Genomic DNA, 21,718 nt, shown 5'->3' on the forward strand with positions numbered 1-21,718 from the left:
TATTACACTTTATATACATCACAGATGACTGAAATATAGCAAACCCCTTTGGCAGAGAAACACCGGATTTTTGGCCTTATAAAACAATTAATGTTTATTAATTATGAAATCATTAAAAGAATATGAATAACATTCCACCATGAGGTCACTAGGTAATAATGATACAATATGAATAACATTCCACCATGAGGTCACTAGGTAATAATGATACAATATGAATAACATTCCACCATGAGGTCACTAGGTAATAATGATACAATATGAATAACATTCCACCATGAGGTCACTAGGTAATAATGATACAATATGAATAACATTCCACCACGAGGTCACTAGGTAATAATGATACAATATGAATAACATTCCACCATGAGGTCACTAGGTAATCTGACTGCAGGAAAGCAGTAGCTACAGCGATGTTATTGGCTTTTCTGGTAAACAGGTTAAACTGGGTTTCTGATGATGCTGACATGGGGCCAGTTCCACTAAACTTTAACAGAACTGATGAAATCCTAAATTAATCAGTAACAAAAATTACACAAAGTTTCTTGACATTGGGGAGGTGAATAAACTGTTCACTTGGTTTCTTTCTCATCACAAAGGAAACTCTCACTGACTTGACATGTTCTGGTTTTGAATTCAGGCTGCACGGTAAGAATCCTACCAGGGATTATTCATGTAGGATGTTGGTAGAATGTTGAAGTTGGGATAGTAAGGATCCTACCAGGGGTTATTCATGTAGGATGTTGGTAGAAAGTTGGTAGAAAGTTGAAGTTACAGAGCTACTTGTCATCAGAAAGGTGATCTCTCAGCAGAATATTTAAATTACTTGACATGTTCTGGTTGTGAATTCAGGCTACAAGGTAAGACTTTTCCCAGGGATTATTATAAAGTGTGAAGAGAAATTAAATGTATGGTGTAATTTTAGTTTAGTGAATGACAGTAAAACACTCAGATCTAACAGTCCATTTCACCTGGGACAGCTACGTGACAGTTCAATCATACAAAATGGCGCTAACTGGGCGTAGTCAATGAAATGAAAAAACATATTCATATATTCGTATATTGTGGATATTTTACAATTTGTATATTTATTAATGTATTATAGTTCACTGACATGTTGGATCTCTGTTTAGGGGTCATTGCTCAAAAATGAGTCTCTCTGGGGAGAGAGAGGAGGGCGGCCCTGCCTCTAAAATGAGTCTCTCTGCGGAACATGACACCAACGTTAAGAGGTGAGATTACAATTTTGTTTAAGAATTTATGAAGAGTTTATATCCATAATTTTTTCCCATTTGTGTTTTTTCATCAGAAATGAAGTCTTCTGGGTACCTTCATGTGTGTGTAAAATATTACTATTCTAAGAGTCATAGATTTTAGTGTCTGATATTTTCTCCTAAACGTCAACTGAGCGGTGCAGAGACACCATTCAAATGTGTGCAGACTCATTACATCTTCAGCTGGAAACACTAAGTGATGTTGTCCGTCTGTGACGAAGAGAAAGTGGTCTTAGTTCAATTCTATGAAATGATTTCGTTTTTTTTTTCATTTTGGGGACTGAACATCACAGCGAATATTGTTACATCACAGCAAGATGAAACTAATATTGTTACATTCTCTAGATTCTCCCGTTTCATTTGATCTATAGAGCCCCACAGTGGAGGTGTCATAATACCCATAACACCTAGCGGTCAAACAGGGAAATGGTTCCAATAGTTTTATAGAGCCCCACAGTGGAGGTGTCATAATACCCATAACACTCAGCGGTCAAACAGGGAAACGGTTCCAATTGTTTTATAGAGCCCCACAGTGGAGGTGTTATAATACCCATAACACCTAGCGGTCAAACAGGGAAATGGTTCCAATAGTTTTATAGAGCCCCACAGTGGAGGTGTTATAATACCCATAACACCTAGCGGTCAAACAGGGAAATGGTTCCAATAGTTTTTCCACCATGCATTTTTCCCATAGGGAATTGTAGAAACACTTCAAATAAGGGCTGGGTGGGGCGGCGCGACGATTCTTGTGGGTAAATTTAGTCATCAAACTTTGTCATCAAAGTCTGGCCTTCTCTGGATTTATGCTGCTTTCAAGACAACTTGGAACTCGGAAAAAAGCAACATTGATCTTCAGGTCGGAGCTCTCGAAAAGGCCAGAGTCCCCGACTTAGAATTTATAGTTGGATGACGATTCAAGACCTATTTTCTCAAATGTTGTATAATGTTTATGTCCAATGGCCGATAAGCACTGATATGTTCTATCTACAATTTCTCTTCATATGACAAGGATCAAAGCTACTGTAGATATAACATGATGCTGATATGATCAGTCCAATCAAAGCTACTGTAGATATAACGTGATGTTCATTTTATCTGTGGCCAATGACCTTGAGCCTTTTGGATGGACACTTCTAATGTAACTCTACGGCAGCATCCAATGGGCTTTATTTTTAGAGATCTCCCTGTAGATTTTGAGGTGACATAGTGTCTCCATGAGTGACAGAACACAGAGCCAATCATGACGCAACTATTTACTTATTATTATTTTTTGACTGAATAACAGGTGGGGCTCTGCACCTGAATAACAGGTTGCCTCTGTTCCAAAGCAGGAACCACAGACTGGCTGCATGTTCTAATATCCAGATACCTGCTGGTACCTCTTAGGACAGCTGATGAGGCTATTATCCAGATACCTGCTGGTACCTCTTAACTGGTTAGGACAGCTGATGAGGCTATTATCCAGATACCTGCTGGTACCTCTTAGGACAGCTGATGAGGCTATTATCCAGACACCTGCTGGTACCTCTTAGGACAGCTGATGAGGCTATTATCCAGATACCTGCTGGTACCTCTTAGGAAAGCTGATGAGGCTATTATCCAGATACCTACTGGTACCTCTTAACTGGTTCTGACAGCTCATGAGGCTATTATCCAGATACCTGCTGGTACCTCTTAACTGGTTAGGACAGCTGATGAGGCTATTAACCAGATACCTGCTGGTACCTCTTAACTGGTTCTGACAGCTGATGAGGCTATTATCCAGATACCTGCTGGTACCTCTTAACTGGTTCTGACAGCTGATGAGGCTATTATCCAGATACCTGCTGGTACCTCTTAACTGGTTCTGACAGCTGATGAGGCTATTATCCAGATACCTGCTGGTACCTCTTAACTGGTTCTGACAGCTCATGAGGTGTCCTACACGCCATTTTTTTTAAAGACAAGACAAAGCTCATTGCCTTCTTCATTCATGCAGAGACGGGCAGCCTGAACGTCTCCTCATTGATTTAGCTGGAAAGGGGAGAAATTGTGTTTTACATTGGTATTCATATTACAGTTGACCTTTAAATATTAGGTTTTAGTGTCCAAGGACAAAACTTTTAAATATTATTTTCATGTGCCTCAAGTAGGCTGGACACATTCAATATTTAACAACGTTTTTTTCTGATAATAATTTTTCATAATATTACCTTATTTGCCTAGCCATGAAGTAATCGCGCAGAGTGGGCTGAGGTGATCTTGGGGAATAAAAATGGAGTTCGCGACAGTGTTGAGATGCCGAAGTTTATTGTTCAGACGAACGACCTGCTAGATAGCCAAGCTAGTCAGTACAGCTAGGTAAGTTAGCTAGCTACTCTACCAGCAGCATCCTAGTTGTCCTAGCTAGTCGGTACAGCTAGGTAAGCTAGCTAGCTACTCTACCAGCAGCATGCTAGTTATCCTAGCTAGTCAGCACAGCTAGGTAAGCTAGCTAGCTTATCTACCAGCAGCATCCTAGTTACCATAGCTACCACTACATCATCACTGGCTGTCTGCATTTCTTGTGGACCGATGGAGCTCCCCGGTTGTTTCTTCCACCTGTTAAATCCTGTGGAGGGCTTCTCCCTCTCTCGTTGACGGATGCTGGCTACCTCTGTCCGGTTCTCCTCTCTTCACTAGATGGACGGAAACTTTAGTGTTTAACCCGTCTGTGTCCAAGGGCCGAACTTTTTAATATTATTTTCGTGGCGCCTCAAGGGTTTAATTGTTTGTAAAAACTTAGTGGAGAGGTCTCCATTTTGTCGGGAATTTCCTCTATTTACCAAATCATGAGAGCAAACCACACACGTCAGAGTTAGTTATCACAAAGTCCATCTTTAATTATATGAGCTCTATCACAACCCTGTGACTCTCAGATCAATTCAGTGTTTATCAATGAATTCTCTGAGAGTCCCTTACACATTGCAGCTGAGATCCTTTAATAGCAAAAGACACACATAGCCAGACAGCATAGGCATAATTTATCGTTCAGCTTTGTCTCCTAAACTATGTTATTTTCTCAAACTCAGAACCATAAACCAATCCTCCATATCAACAGGCATATATCAAATCCATCCTATCATGACAAGATCACAGAGACACACTGACTGGCACACAGACATTGTGGAGCCAAGAGATACACGCTTGACCTCTCCCCTCTCTCCGGCCCAAGCAACTTAGTCTTGACATAGAACAGATACTGCCACCCCGCCACAGTATTATACAAACACATTCTGATGAGAAGTAACTAACAAACATATGATGAATATAAAACATCTTACCTATGTTACCAACCAATTCTGATTATTCCCCAACAACTTTCAGAAAGTATTCACACCCCTTGACTTTTTACACATTTTGTTGTGTTAAATCCTGAATTTAAATGGATTAATTCAGATGTTTTGGGGTCACTGGCCTACACACAACACCCCATAATGTCAAAGTGGAATTCTTTACAAAATGTATTTAAAATGAAAAGTGATTATATTTCTATGTTGGCCTGGTATGAGTCAGAGGCAGCTGTTTATCGTTGTCTCTGATTGGGGATCATATTTAGCCAGCCATTTTTCCCTTTGTGCTTTGTGGGATCTTGACTATGTATAGTTGCCTGTGAGCATTATTATTATAGCTTCACGTTTTGTTTTGCATTTATTGTTTTCTTTGAGTTTCACTTCATAATAAAGAGGATGGAACCACACTGCATCTTGGTCCACTCATTATAAAGATTGTGACAGTAGATCCCACCAACAACGGACCAAGCAGCGGGCCCAGGAGGAAGGACATCCTGGACATGGGACGAGATTATGGCAGGAGACAGAAGCTTGCCATGGAAGCAGGCGGAGGCAGCGAGGGAAGGACAGCGACGATGCCAGTGTTCGCGGCAACGACTCAAGCCCAAAAGACAGCCTCTTTGGGGGGGGGGGGCGGCACACGGAGTGGCCGGCGATGCTAAGGGGTGAGTCAGAGACCGAGGAGGAATATTGGGACAGATTGAGCGAGGAGTGGGTGGCGAAAGTTGAGGGGAGTGAACCAGAGACTGTCAGTGAGTTGAGGGAGAATGTGGAGGAGAAATGAGAGTTATTGAATTGGTGGAGGATGCACAACATTTGCCCTAAGGAGCGTGTTATCGATTTAAAGCCACCTGAGTCAGCTCTCCATACTCATCCTGAGAAGTGTGTTAAAGTTCTGGTACAGTTGATGCTGGCTATACGCACCAGGTCTCCAGTACACCTTCCCAGCCCAGTACGTCCTGTGCCTTCTCCTCGTACTCACCGTGTGAAGAGTGTCATCGTTCCGGTACAGTTGATGCTGGCTATACGCACCAGGTCTCCAGTACACCTTCCCAGCCCAGTACGTCCTGTGCCAACTCCTCGTACTCACCGTGTGAAGAGTGTCATCGTTCCGGTAAAATGTGTGCCGGTTCTACGCACCGTGTCTCCAGTGCGCCTCTACAGCCCGGTACGGTACGTTCTGTTCCTGTTCCTCACACTCTCCCTCAAGTGTGCCTTCTCAGTTAGGTACGTCCTGTACCTGCTCACCCTGAGGTGTGCGTCACCAGCCTGGGGCCACTTGTACCGGCCCACGCATCAGGCCTCCAGTGCGCTCCACAGTCCAGAGCTTCCGGCGACAGTTCCCGGTCCGGAGCCTCTGGCGACGATCCACACACCAGAGCCGCCATTGAAGATAACGAATCCACGAGCGGAGTGGGTACTTCGCCCCGCACCGGAGCCGCCCCTGAAGGTAGATGCCCACCCGGACCCTCCCCTATTGAGTCAGATTTTGCGGTCGGAATCCGCACCTTTGGGGGGGGGGGAGTACTGTCACATCCTGACCATAGAGAGCTTTTTATTCTCTATGTTGGTTAGGTCGGGGTGTGACTAGGGTGGGTCATCTAGGTGATTATATTTCTATGTTGGCCTGGTATGGTTCCCAATCAGAGGCGGATAAACCACGTGATTCGATCTTCTGCGTATAAAGTAATTTGGAAGGGCAAAAAAATATATGAGAACACAATCAGCTGTTCTCCGGGTGGTGTTAGATTACGAGTGTTTCAATTGTAACGTTAATACTATTACATTCAGTCTGTCTACAAACAGGCTCTCAAAGTGCTTGATAGGAAGCCCAATAGCCATCATCATTGTCACATCCTTAGAAAGCATGAGCTCTTGAGTTGGGAAAATCTTGTGCAATAAACCGACGCATGTCTTGTATTCAAGATCCTTAATGGCCTGGCTCCCCCTCCACTCAATATTTTTGTTAAACAGAAAACCCAGACATATGGCAGCAGATCCACAAGGTCTGCCATGAGAGGTGACTGTATAGTTCCCCTAAGGAAAAGCACCTTTAGTAAATCTGCATTCTCTGTGAGAGCTTCCCATGTCTGGAATACACTGCCATCAGACACACATAACTGCACCACATATCACACTTTCACAAAATGCTTGAAGACATGGCTAAAGGTCAATCAGATTTGTGAACATGGTCCCTAGCTGTGTGTTGCCACTTTCCATGTTGTCTGTTGTCTGTTGTCTGCTACTTGTGAGGTGTAGAAACACTGTTGCTTTTATGAATTTTGACTTGCTGCTTTTTGTTCTGTCTGTATGCTACGTCTTGCTTGTCCTATGTTGCTCTGTCTGTATGCTACGTCTTGCTTGTTCTATGTTGCTCTGTCTGTATGCTACGTCTTGCTTGTTCTGTGTTGCTCTGTCTGTATGCTACGTCTTGCTTGTTCTATGTTGCTCTGTCTGTATGCTACGTCTTGCTTGTTCTATGTTGCTCTGTCTGTATGCTACGTCTTGCTTGTTCTATGTTGCTCTGTCTGTATGCTACGTCTTGCTTGTTCTATGTTGCTCTGTCTGTATGCTACGTCTTGCTTGTTCTATGTTGCTCTGTCTGTATGCTACGTCTTGCTTGTTCTATGTTGCTCTGTCTGTATGCTACGTCTTGCTTGTTCTATGTTGCTCTGTCTGTATGCTACGTCTTGCTTGTTCTATGTTGCTCTGTCTGTATGCTACGTCTTGCTTGTTCTATGTTGCTCTGTCTGTATGCTACGTCTTGCTTGTCCTATGTTGCTCTGTCTGTATGCTACGTCTTGCTTGTCCTATGTTGCTCTGTCTGTATGTTATGTCTTCTTGTCCTATGTTGCTCTGTCTGTATGCTATGTCTTGCTTGTCCTATGTTGCTATGTCTGTATGCTATGTCTTGCTTGTACTATGTTGCTATGTCTTGCTTGTTGTATGTTGCTATTGTCTATATTGTAATTGTTTTTAATAACCTGCCCAGGGACTGTGGTTGAAAATTAGCCGGCTGGCTAAAACCGGCACTTTTACTGAAACGTTGATTAATGTGCACTGTCCCTGTAAAAATAAAAAATAAACTCAAACTCAAACATACTGGTGTCATATTCCTGTATTGAATAATTGTTTTTAAATATTTTAATATTCATGTCACACGTGAATCATTTGTACAGTTCTTTACTAAAAATGCAGTTATTTGTTACATTTGACTGAACGACTGATTCCTCTGAGAGTGAGGCAGATATATATTATTACTGTGTAAAACCTAGCAGATATATATTATTACTGTGTAAAACCTAGCAGTACTACTGATTTCTCTGAGAGTGAGACAGATATATATTATTACTGTGTAAAACCTAGCAGTACTACTGATTCCTCTGAGAGTGAGACAGATATATATTATTACTGTGTAAAACCTAGCAGTACTACTGATTCCTCTGAGAGTGAGGCAGATATATATTATTACTGTGTAAAACCTAGCAGATATATATTATTACTGTGTAAAACCTAGCAGATATATATTATTACTGTGTAAAACCTAGCAGTACTACTGATTACTCTGAGAGTGAGGCAGATATGTAGCATTTAAGAAAAAAGCATGATTATTTGTCTCTCTGAAATGAAACCATCAAACAATATATATATATATATAAAATACATGTCTGTCATTGAACAACCCCATGCCGTGATTAGACCTGCACTGCACTGTGAGGACACTGTGGGGGCACTGTGGGGACACTGTGCATGTCTGTCATTGAACAACCCCATGCCGTGATTAGACCTGCACTGCACTGTGAGGACACTGTGGGGGCACTGTGGGGACACTGTGCATGTCTGTCATTGAACAACCCCATGCCGTGATTAGACCTGCACTGCACTGTGAGGACACTGTGGGGGCACTGTGGGGACACTGTGCATGTCTGTCATTGAACAACCCCATGCCGTGATTAGACCTGCACTGCACTGTGGGGACACTGTGGGGGCACTGTGGGGACACTGTGCATGTCTGTCATTGAACAACCCCATGCCGTGATTAGACCTGCACTGCACTGTGGGGACACTGTGGGGGCACTGTGGGGACACTGTGCATGTCTGTCATTGAACAACCCCATGCCGTGATTAGACCTGCACTGCACTGTGGGGACACTGTGGGGGCACTGTGGGGACACTGTGCATGTCTGTCATTGAACAACCCCATGCCGTGATTAGACCTGCACTGCACTGTGGGGACACTGTGGGGGCACTGTGGGGACACTGTGCATGTCTGTCATTGAACAACCCCATGCCGTGATTAGACCTGCACTGCACTGTGGGGACACTGTGGGGGCACTGTGGGGACAATGTGCATGTCTGTCATTGAACAACCCCATGCCGTGATTAGATAGTGCACTGTGGGGACACTGTGGGGACACTGTGGGGGCACTGTGGGGACAATGTGGGGACACTGTGGGGGCACTGTGGGGACAATGTGGGGACAATGTGGGGACACTGTGGGGGCACTGTGGGGACAATGTGGGGACACTGTGGGGGCACTGTGGGGACACTGTGGGGACAATGTGGGGGCACTGTGGGGGCACTGTGGGGACAATGTGGGGACAATGTGGGGGCACTGTGGGGACAATGTGGGGACATTGAACAACCCCATGCCGTGATTAGATAGTGAGGACACTGTGGGGACACTGTGGGGGCACTGTGGGGACATTGAACAACCCCATGCCGTGATTAGATAGTGCACTGTGGGGACACTGAACAACCCCATGCCGTGATTAGATAGTGCACTGTGGGGACATTGAACAACCCCATGCCGTGATTAGATAGTGAAAAAGCACCAATCTTTTTCATAATTTCCATAAATAATAAAAGCTAATTTACCAACTTTTCTGAAAATAGATATATAGTGTTTTGGTATGAAACCCTTCAATTGCTTAGTTCATTCCCAACATTTACTATGTTGGATTTTAATAAAAATATATGTCATAAAATGCGGAACCCCTGAAAAATGCACCAGGCTGGAAACCACTGATCTTAAGCCTTTAGGATTTTCAGGAATGCACTGTGGGGACAATGTGGGGACACTGTGGGGGCACTGTGGGGGCACTGTGGGGACAATGTGGGGACAATGTGGGGGCACTGTGGGGACAATGTGGGGACAATGTGGGGGCACTGTGGGGGCACTGTGGGGACAATGTGGGGACAATGTGGGGACAATGTGGGGGCACTGTGGGGACAATGTGGGGACACTGTGGGGGCACTGTGGGGGCACTGTGGGGACAATGTGGGGACACTGTGGGGTCACTGTGGGGACACTGTGGGGGCACTGTGGGGGCACTGTTTGGACAATGTGGGGACACTGTTTGGACAATGTGGGGACACTGTGGGGACACTGTGGGGACACTTGGGGACAATGTGGGGACACTTGGGGACACTGTGGGGGCACTGTGGGGACAATGTGGGGACACTGTGGGGTCACTGTGGGGGCACTGTGGGGACAATGTGGGGACACTGTGGGGTCACTGTGGGGGCACTGTGGGGACAATGTGGGGACAATGTGGGGGCACTGTGGGGACAATGTGGGGACAATGTGGGGACACTGTGGGGACACTGTGGGGGCACTGTGGGGACAATGTGGGGACAATGTGGGGGCACTTGGGGACAATGTGGGGACACTGTGGGGGCACTGTGGGGACACTGTTTGGACAATGTGGGGACACTGTTTGGACAATGTGGGGACACTGTGGGGACACTGTGGGGACACTTGGGGACAATGTGGGGACACTTGGGGACACTGTGGGGACACTTGGGGACAATGTGGGGACAACGTGGGGACAATGCGGGGACACTGTTTGGACAATGTGGGGACACTGTGGGGACACTGTGGGGACACTTGGGGACAATATGTGGGGACACTGTGGGGACACTTGGGGACAATGTGGGGACAATGTGGGGACACTGTGGGGACAACGTGGGGACAATGTGGGGACAGACATACATCTCTTGGCATGTTTTATTAACTATATATGTTGTCTCTGACCTGGTATCAGTGACATGACATCATCATCTTTAGTCTACATTAGACTAGAGACTGAAGGTCTGTTTCTGTTGTGTTGAAGCCCAATCCATCAGGAGAGACCAGACTCACCCAGCTGTCTGTCCATGAAGAGTGACGGGTCTATGGACCATTTCTATGATTGCGAAGATGGAGACTTTTCTGCATTTACAGGGTAAGTAGTACTCATGGTACATACCAGGTATCTATAGTATATACCAGGTATGTATTCACAGAGAGACAGCAGTCTGTCCATGAAGACTCCACTCTATGATACTGCCAATTACATGCAACAAGGGAGACACTTCTTCAACACAGAGTAAATACTCCTGCTATATACCAGGTATCTAGTCACAGAGTAAATACTCCTGCTATATACCAGGTATCTAACCACAGAGTAAATACTCCTGGTATATACCAGGTATCTAACCACAGAGTAAATACTCCTGGTATATAACAGGTATCTAACCACAGAGTAAATACTCCTGGTATATAGCAGGTATCTAGGCACAGAGTAAATACCAGGTATCTAGGCACAGAGTAAATACCAGGTATCTAGTTACAGAGTAAGTACTCCTGGTATATACCAGGTATCTAGTTACAGAGTAAATACTCCTGGTATATACCAGGTATCTAGTTACAGAGTAAGTACTCCTGGTATATACCAGGTATCTAACCACAGAGTAAATACTCCTGGTATATACCAGGTATCTAACCACAGAGTAAATACTCCTGGTATATAACAGGTATCTAACCACAGAGTAAATACTCCTGCTATATACCAGGTATCTAGGCACAGAGTAAATACTCCTGGTATATAACAGGTATCTAACCACAGAGTAAATACTCCTGGTATATAACAGAGTTTTTGATTTTATTTTTATTTTTACCTTTATTTAACTAGGCAAGTCAGTTGCAAGCTTCCGGTTACTAGTCCAACGCTCTAACCACTAGGCTACTCTGTTCCTGGTATATACCAGGTATCTAGTTACAGAGTAAGTACTCCTGGTATATACCAGGTATCTAACCACAGAGTAAATACTCCTGGTATATACCAGGTATCTAGTTACAGAGTAAGTACTCCTGGTATATACCAGGTATCTAACCACAGAGTAAATACTCCTGGTATATACCAGGTATCTAGTTACAGAGTAAATACTCCTGGTATATACCAGATATCTAACCACAGAGTAAATACTCCTGGTATATACCAGGTATCTAACCACAGAGTAAATACTCCTGGTATATACCAGGTATCTAACCACAGAGTAAATACTCCTGGTATATAGCAGGTATCTAGCACAGAGTAAATACCAGGTATCTAGGCACAGAGTAAATACCAGGTATCTAGTTACAGAGTAAGTACTCCTGGTATATACCAGGTATCTAGGCACAGAGTAAATACCAGGTATCTAGTTACAGAGTAAGTACTCCTGGTATATACCAGGTATCTAGTTACAGAGTAAATACTCCTGGTATATACCAGGTATCTAGTTACAGAGTAAGTACTCCTGGTATATACCAGGTATCTAACCACAGAGTAAATACTCCTGGTATATACCAGGTATCTAACCACAGAGTAAATACTCCTGGTATATACCAGGTATCTAATCACAGAGTAAAAGAGAAAAATCACAGAGTAAAATCACATGATAAAAAATAATAATGTTAATATCTGATATTGCGAGTAAACAACCTCAGAATAGAAAAGACAAAAAGTGTGCCTCTTCCAGCCCTTCCAGTAAATTACATAATTCAACCCTCCCGGTTAGTAAATTTACCTCAACATGCCCCCGGAGAAGGCAGAGTAACGACACCAGCCTTTCGGCGGGAATGACTTCAACACTCGCGTCGCTAAATACATTTCGTTATTAAAAATGACACACTGCTCGCGCGCGCCAACGAGCGTCTAGAAGTCAGTTCTATTTTTGACACAGTTCGCGCTGCATCTCCTCATTGGTTTATAGAAGCAGGTACCCATGTGCCATCTCCTCATTGGTTTATAGAAGCAGGTACCCACGTGCCATCTCCTCATTGGTTTATAGAAGCAGGTACCCACGTGCCATCTCCTCATTGGTTTATAGAAGCAGGTACCCACGTGCCATCTCCTCATTTAGCAAGAAAACATAACTTAACATAAACTTAACTTCTTTAAACAATAAAAGCTCATTTACAAACATTTCTGAAATTGATATATAGCGTTATGGAATGAAACTCTTCTTATGTTTCCCCATTTGAGCTCAGAGTAGATGAGAGATGTAATGTTTGTCTCTGTTGTGTTGAAGTCCAATCAAGCAGGAGAGACCAGCCTCCCCTGTACCCAGCTGTGTGTCCATGAAGAGTGACAAGTCTATGAATCTACCTATACAGTTTAGAGAGGGAGATTTTTCTACTGAACAAAGGTAAGAAGAACTCATGGGTCATGGTCAGTGAGTTAAACAACACTGTCTCTAGTAATTTCTCCTCTTCCATTTTCCCATTTATTGTTGTTGTTTTCATAATCCATAGGCTAATCATTTTGTCAATTTTCATAGTCCTAAAACAATATTAAACAAACGCAACATTCCCTCCCTGTGTGTGTGTGTGTGTGTGTGTGTGTGTGTGTGTGTGTGTGTGTGTGTGTGTGTGTGTGTGTGTGTGTGTGTGTGTGTGTATATGTCTCATGTTTTGTCCACAGAAACCAACAGGAGAGATCAGAGTCAGAGATTCTCAGTGGTCAGTCTTCCCAGAGTCATCAAACAGACCTGGCCTCCATATTCAGTGTATGTGGTCCTGTTATGTACATTTGTTTTTGTTTACCTCAAGTAAAGTTGACCTGTCAATCATTCATTAATGTGTTAATGAGAAAGCATTTCTTCTCTTGCTTAACTTATTTACTTTATTTATTTCAGATGCTTGAAGATAATATTATGACATTTGTGAAGAACGAGCTGAAGATGTTCAAGAGGATTCTTAGTCCAGAACTCCCAGAAGGCTTTGAGAGTCAGAAGCAGGATAAGGAAGTGGTGGATGCTGAAGATGAGAAGCAGGAGAGCAGTGCCAGAGAGGGGGCTCTGAAGATCACACTGCACATCCTGAGGAAAATGAACCAGAAGGAGCTTGCTGACACACTGGAGAAATGTAAGATCTGTCTGCCTCATGTTGAATGATGTTTTATAACATTTAAAAGCTGTAGCTAAAGTACAGCTAAAGTAGCTGTGTAACTCAATGATATTGTAGCATCCATAACTAGAGGTCGACTGATTATGATTTTTCAATGCAGATACCGATATGATATTAAAAAATACAAAATAAATGTATTTTTAATAATGACAATTACATCAATACTGAATGAACACTTATTTTAACTTAATACATCAATAAAATCAATTTATCCTCAAATAAATAATGATACATGTTCAATTTGGTTTAAATAATGCATAAACAAAGTGTTGGAGAAGAGAGTAAAAGTGCAATATGTGCTATGTAAGAAAGATAAGGTTTAAGTTCCTTGCTCAGAACATGAGAACATATGAAAGCTGGTGGTTCCTTTTAACATGAGTCTTCAATATTCCCAGGTAAGAAGTTTTAGGTTGTAGTTATTATAGGACTATTTCCCTCTATACCATTTGTATTTCATTAACCTTTGACTATTGGATGTTCTTATAGGCACTTTAGTATTGCCAGTGTAACAGCATAGCTTCCGTCCTTCTCCTCGCTCCTCCCTGGGCTCGAACCAGGAACACAACGACAACAGCCACCCCCGAAGCAGCGTTACACATGCAGAGCAAGGGAAACAACCACCCCAAGGTTCAGAGCGAGTGAAGTTTGAAACGCTATTAGCGTGCGCTAACTAGCTAGCCATTTCACTTCGGTTACACCAGCCTCATCTCGGGAGTTGATCTCAGGAGTTGCTGCCAACACACTGCCAACACACTGACTCAACTCCAGCCACTTTAATAATGGGAATTGATGGGAAATTATGTAAAATATATCACTAGCCACTTTAAACAATGCTACCTAATATAATGTTTACATACCCTACATTATTCATCTCATATGTATACGTATATACTGTACTCTATATCATCTACTGCATCTTTATGTAATACATGTATCACTAGACACTTTAACTATGCCACTTTGTTTACATACTCATCTCATATGTATATACTGTACTCGATACCATCTACTGTATCTTGCCTATGCTGCTCTGTACCATCACTCATTCATATATCTTTATGTACATGTAAGATCCCCTTACACTTGTGTGTATAAGACAGTACTTTTGGAATTGTTAGTTAGATTACTTTTTGGTTATTACTGCATTGTCGGAACTAGAAGCACAAGCATTTCACTACACTCGCATTAACATCTGCTAACCATGTGTATGTGACAAATAACATTTGATTTGATGATTTGATTTGATTTGATTGGCTTGAAGTCATAAACAGCGCAATGCTTGATACTTGTATGCTTGTATACTCAGTCAGATTATATATATTATCTAGCAGGACACGCTAGATAATATCTAGTAATATCATCATGTGTAGTTAACTCGTGATTATGATTGATTGATTGTTTTTTATAAGATACATTTAATGCTAGCTAGCAACTTACCAACTTACTGCATTCCCGTAACAGGCAGTCTCCTTGTGGAGTGCAACGAGAGGCAGGCAGGTCGTTATTGCGTTGGACTAGTTAACTTGAAGGTTGCAAGATTCGATCCCCTGAGCTGACCAGGTGAAAATCTGTCATTCTGCCACTGAATGAGGCAGTTAACCCACCGTTCCTAGAACTAATAAAGGTGTAAAAAAATAAAATAATAATAATAATAAAATCGGCAAAATCGGTGCCAAAAATTCTAATTTCCGATTGTTATGAAAACTTGAAATCGGCCATTCCGGTTAATCGGTCGACCTCTAGCCTGAACACAACACCTAGTGACCCCATCAAGTAGCAGCAGGGATGTGTTGTGGTGATTCATTTAGAGAGAGAGAGAGAACATTAATAATACCATCAATAATACCAATAATAATATAATCAGTCACACCAGTCTGTAATGCATTATGAAAACATTTACACATTTATACAGTCAGTTAAGAGAATAAATTATTATCATTGAAAACTTTATAACAGTCCTACAATACTGTAGACATTAAAACAGACGTAATATTAATATCCTCTGTGTTATCTCTAGATTCAGATGAGCTTGCTGTGATTTGCCAACTTGAACTCAAATCTAATCTAAAGAAGAAGTTTCAATGTGTATTTGAGGGGATCGCTAAACAAGGAAACCCAACACTTCTCAATAAGATCTACACAGAGCTCTATATCACAGAGGGTGGAACAGGAGAGGTCAATAATGAACATGAGCTGAGACAGATTGAGACAACAAACAGGAAAAAAGCAAGACCAGAGACTGCAATCAAATGTAACGACATCTTCAAACCCTTAACTGGACAAGACAAACCTATCAGAACTGTGCTGACAAAGGGAGTCGCTGGCATTGGAAAAACAGTCTCTGTGCAGAAGTTCATTCTGGACTGGGCTGAAGGAAAAGCAAATCAGGATGTCCAATTTGTATTTTCATTCCCTTTTCGGGAGCTGAATTTGAAGAAGGACAAACACACTTTCATTGAACTTCTCAATCACTTCTCAATGGAAACCAAACAATCAATCTCCAACTACAACATGTACAAAGTTCTGTTCATCTTTGATGGTCTGGATGAGTGCCGACTGCCCCTAGACTTCCAGAAGAACAAGATCTGTTGTGACGTCACAGAGTCAACCTCAGTGGATGTTCTGCTGACAAATCTCATCAGGGGAAATCTGCTCCCCTCTGCTCTCCTTTGGATAACTACCCGACCTGCAGCAGCCAATAAGATCCCTTCAGAATGTGTTGACCAAGTGACAGAGGTACGAGGGTTCAATGACCCACAGAAGGAGGAGTACTTCAGGAAGAGATTCAGTGATGAGGACCTGGCCAGCAGAATCATCTCACACATAAAGACATCAAGGAGCCTCCACATCATGTGCCACATTCCAGTCTTCTGTTGGATTTCTGCAACAGTCCTTGAACACATGCTGAAACATAAGAGAGAAGAGATGCCCAAGACTCTGACTGAGATGTACACACACCTTGTGGAGTTTCATACCAAACAGAAGAATGAAAAGTATCTTGGGAAAGAAGAGACAGGTCCACACTGGAATAAAGAGAGCATTCTGTCACTGGGAAAACTGGCTTTTCAACAGCTTGTGAAAGGCAATCTGATTTTCTATGAAGAAGACCTGAAAGAGTCTGGCATTGATGTTAATGAAGCCTCAGTGTACTCAGGATTGTGCACACAGCTCTTTAAAGAGGAATGTGGGCTGTACCAGGACAAGGTGTACTGCTTTGTTCATCTGAGCATTCAGGAGTTTCTGGCTGCTGTATATGTGTGCCTCTCATTCATCAACAACAATGAGAATCTAATGGACAAACTGAAAACAAACGACGAGCCTGAAATTGCTTTCTACAAGGGTGCTGTGGATAAAGCCTTACAAAGTGAGACGGGAAACCTGGACCTTTTCCTTCGCTTCCTTCTGGGCCTCTCACTGGAGTCCAATCAGAAGCACTTACGAGGTCTACTGACAAAGACAAGAAGCAGCTCACAGAGCCATGAAGAAACAATCAAGTACATCAAGGAGAAGATCAGGGAGAATCCCTCTCCAGAGAGGAGCATCAATCTGTTCCACTGTCTGAATGAACTGAATGACCATTCTCTAGTGGAGGAGATCCAAAGATACCTGAGATCAGGAAGTCTCTCTAGGTTCAAACTGTCACCTGCACAGTGGTCAGCTCTGGTCTTTGTGTTGCTGACTTCAGAAAAGGTGCTGGATGTGTTTGACCTGAAGAAATACTCCAGATCAGAGGAAGGTCTTCTGAGGCTGCTGCCAGTGGTCAAAGCCTCCCGAGCTGTTCTGTGAGTAAATAAAATGACATTATTCATCAGGAAGAAATATTCAGTTTAGAGAAACATATGTATTATAATATTTATATAATATTATATTGAATAACACATTGAATAAATGCATAGATTTTTACATTAGTTTAACATTATGACCACACAATTCTAGGAGATGGAAGATGAATCACTATACCTTATCCAACCTATTAGTTCCACCACCCACACATGCTATGACATCTCCTGGTTTCAATGATGTTTCTAGAGACAATATTTCTCTCTTCATCACTCATTACCTAGGTTTACCTCCACTGTATTCACATCCTACCATACCTTTGTCTGTACATTATACCTTGATGCTATTTTATCGCCCCCAGAAACCTCCTTTTACTCTCTGTTCCAGACGTTCTAGACGACCAATTCTTATTGCTTTTAGCCGCACCCTTATTCTACTCCTCCTATGTTCCTCTGGCAATGTAGAGGTGAATCCAGGCCCTGCAGTGCCTAGCTCCACTCCTATTCCCCAGGCGCTCTCTTTTGACGACTTCTGTAACCGTAATAGCCTTGGTTTCATGCATGTTAACATTAGAAGCATCCTCCCTAAGTTTGTTCTATTCACTGCTTTAGCACACTCTGCCAACCCGGATGTTCTAGCTGTGTCTGAATCCTGGCTTAGGAAGACCACCAAAAATTCTGAAATTTTAATTCCAAACTACAACATTTTCAGACAAGATAGAACTGCCAAAGGGGGCGGTGTTGCAATCTACTGCAAAGATAGCCTGCAGAGTTCTGTCCTACTATCCAGGTTTGTACCCAAACAATTTGAACTTCTACTTTTAAAAATCCACCTCTCTAAAAACAAGTCTGTCACCGTTGCCGCCTGCTATAGACCACCCTCTGCCCCCAGCTGTGCTCTGGACACCATATGTGAACTGATTGCCCCCCAGCTATCTTCAGAGCTCATGGTGCTAGGTGACCTAAACTGGAACATGCTTTAACACCCCAGCCATCCTACAATCTAAACTTGATGCCCTCAATCTCACACAAATTATCAATGAACCTACCAGGTACCTCCACAAAGCCTTAAACACGGGCATCCTCATAGATATCATCCTAACCAACTTGCCCTCTAAATACACCTCTGCTGTCTTCAACCAAGATCTCAGCGATCACTGCCTCATTGCCTGCATCCGTAATGGGTCAGCGGTCAAACGACCTCCACTCATCACTGTAAAACGCTCCCTGAAACACTTCAGCGAGCAGGCCTTTCTAATCGACCTGGCCAGGGTATCCTGGAAGGATATTGATCTCATCCCGTCAGTAGAGGATGCCTGGATATTTTTTTTAAACTGCCTTCCTAACCATCTTAAATAAACATGCCCCATTCAAGAAATTTAGAACCAGGAACAGATATAGCCCTTGGTTCTCCCCAGACCTGACTGCCCTTAACCAACACAAAAACATCCTCTGGCGTTCTGCATTAGCATCGAACAGCCCCCGTGATATGCAGCTGTTCAGGGAAGCTAGAAACCATTATACACAGGCAGTTAGAAAAGCCAAGGCTAGCTTTTTCAAGCAGAAATTTGCTTCCTGCAACACTAACTCAAAAAAGTTCTGGGACACTGTAAAGTCCATGGAGAATAAGAACACCTCCTCCCAGCTGCCCACTGCACTGAAGATAGGAAACACTGTCACCACTGATAAATCCACCATAATTGAGAATTTCAATAAGCATTTTTCTACGGCTGGCCATGCTTTCCACCTGGCTACTCCTACCCCGGTCAACAGCACTGCACCCCCAACAGCAACTCGCCCAAGCCTTCCCCATTTCTCCTTCTCCAAAATCCGTTCAGCTGATGTTCTGAAAGAGCTGCAAAATCTGGACCCCTACAAATCAGCCGGGCTAGACAATCTGGACCCTTTCGTTCTAAAATTATCTGCCGAAATTGTTGCCACCCCTATTACTAGCCTGTTCAACCTCTCTTTCGTGTCGTCTGAGATTCCCAAAGATTGGAAAGCAGCTGCGGTCATCCCCCTCTTCAAAGGGGGGGACACTCTTGACCCAAACTGCTACAGACCTATATCTATCCTACCATGCCTTTCTAAGGTCTTCGAAAGCCAAGTCAACAAACAGATTACCGACCATTTCGAATCTCACCATACCTTCTCTGCTATGCAATCTGGTTTCAGAGCTGGTCATGGGTGCACCTCAGCCACGCTCAAGGTCCTAAACGATATCTTAACCGCCATCGATAAGAAACATTACTGTGCAGCCGTATTCATTGATCTGGCCAAGGCTTTCGACTCTGTCAATCACCACATCCTCATCGGCAGACTCGACAGCCTTGGTTTCTCAAATGATTGCCTCGCCTGGTTCACCAACTACTTCTCTGATAGAGTTCAGTGTGTCAAATCGGAGGGTCTGTTGTCCGGACCTCTGGCAGTCTCTATGGGGGTGCCACAGGGTTCAATTCTTGGACCGACTCTCTTCTCTGTATATATCAATGAGGTCGCTCTTGCTGCTGGTGAGTCTCTGATCCACCTCTACGCAGACGACACCATTCTGTATACTTCCGGCCCTTCTTTGGACACTGTGTTAACAACCCTCCAGGCAAGCTTCAATGCCATACAACTCTCCTTCCGTGGCCTCCAATTGCTCTTAAATACAAGTAAAACTAAATGCATGCTCTTCAACCGATCGCTACCTGCACCTACCCGCCTGTCCAACATCACTACTCTGGACGGCTCTGACTTAGAATACGTGGACAACTACAAATACTTAGGTGTCTGGTTAGACTGTAAACTCTCCTTCCAGACCCATATCAAACATCTCCAATCCAAAGTTAAATCTAGAATTGGCTTCCTATTTCGCAACAAAGCATCCTTCACTCATGCTGCCAAACATACCCTTGTAAAACTGACCATCCTACCAATCCTCGACTTTGGCGATGTCATTTACAAAATAGCCTCCAATACCCTACTCAACAAATTGGATGCAGTCTATCACAGTGCAATCCGTTTTGTCACCAAAGCCCCATATACTACCCACCATTGCGACCTGTATGCTCTCGTTGGCTGGCCCTCGCTTCATACTCGTCGCCAAACCCACTGGCTCCATGTCGTCTACAAGACCCTGCTAGGCAAAGTCCCCCCTTATCTCAGCTCGCTGGTCACCATAGCATCTCCCACCTGTGGCACACGCTCCAGCAGGTATATCTCTCTAGTCACCCCCAGAACCAATTCTTTCTTTGGCCGCCTCTCCTTCCTCTGCTGCCAATGACTGGAACGAACTACAAAAATCTCTGAAACTGGAAACACTTATCTCCCTCCCTAGCTTTAAGCACCAACTGTCAGAGCAGGTCACAGATTACTGCACCTGTACATAGCCCACCTATAATTTAGCCCAAACAACTTTCCCAACTGTATTTAATTTTTATTTATTTATTTATTTTGCTCCTTTGCACCCCATTATTTGCCTACCTATAAAGGTGAAATAAAATCTATATGTTGTTTGGGAGAATAAACCAAATGCATCTGCCATTGTCCTTCTACACTACTGGTGTTAAATTAACAGTGTGTTTGTGAAGTCATGATGATCTCTTTGTCAGGCTGTCAGGCTGTGGAGTCACAGAGGAAGGCTGTGCTTCTCTGGTCTCTGCTCTGGAGTCAAACCCCTCACACCTGAGAGAGCTGGACCTGAGTAACAATGACCTGAAGGATTCAGGAGTGAAGCTGCTCTCTGCTGGACTGGGGAATCCCCACTGTAAACTGGAGACTCTGAGGTCAGTATTCCTGAAGTTGGTCAACAAGTAATAACTGATCACCAGATCCACCTGTGTTTACCAGACACACATAGTCCACAACATATGTGTTTGGACAGCATTTTGGATTTGAGATAGAATGTTTGTTTGAGGTTAATGGTGAGAGGTTAGCATGTTTTGTTGTAGCCTCTGTTATTGGTAATGGTGAGAGGTTAGCATGTTTTGTTGTAGCCTCTGTTATTGGTAATGGTGAGATGTTTGTATGTTTTGTTGTAGCCTCTGTTATTGGTAATGGTGAAAGGTTAGCATGTTTTGTTGTAGCCTCTGTTATTGGTAATGGTGAGATGTTAGCATGTTTTGTTGTAGTCTCTGTTATTGGTAATGGTGAGAG

General features: G+C 43.2%; 1 protein-coding gene across 1 annotated transcript; it reads left to right on the plus strand.

Moving 5' to 3' along the window:
• Nucleotides 1-687: 687 nt before the first annotated feature.
• LOC116371725 (NLR family CARD domain-containing protein 3-like) lies at nt 688-21,235 on the plus strand (the record flags this gene model as incomplete). Its single annotated transcript, XM_031820705.1, has 8 exons — nt 688-863; nt 1,137-1,235; nt 10,705-10,815; nt 12,926-13,042; nt 13,318-13,402; nt 13,532-13,760; nt 15,820-17,584; nt 21,175-21,235. Coding segments are annotated over exons 2-8 (2,451 nt in total), but the record flags the coding sequence as incomplete, so codon positions are not given.
• Between the last annotated feature and the right edge of the window lie 483 nt (nt 21,236-21,718).

This window comes from Oncorhynchus kisutch, unplaced genomic scaffold (genome assembly GCF_002021735.2).
Source record: "Oncorhynchus kisutch isolate 150728-3 unplaced genomic scaffold, Okis_V2 scaffold3589, whole genome shotgun sequence".
Classification (NCBI taxonomy): Eukaryota; Metazoa; Chordata; class Actinopteri; order Salmoniformes; family Salmonidae; genus Oncorhynchus; species Oncorhynchus kisutch.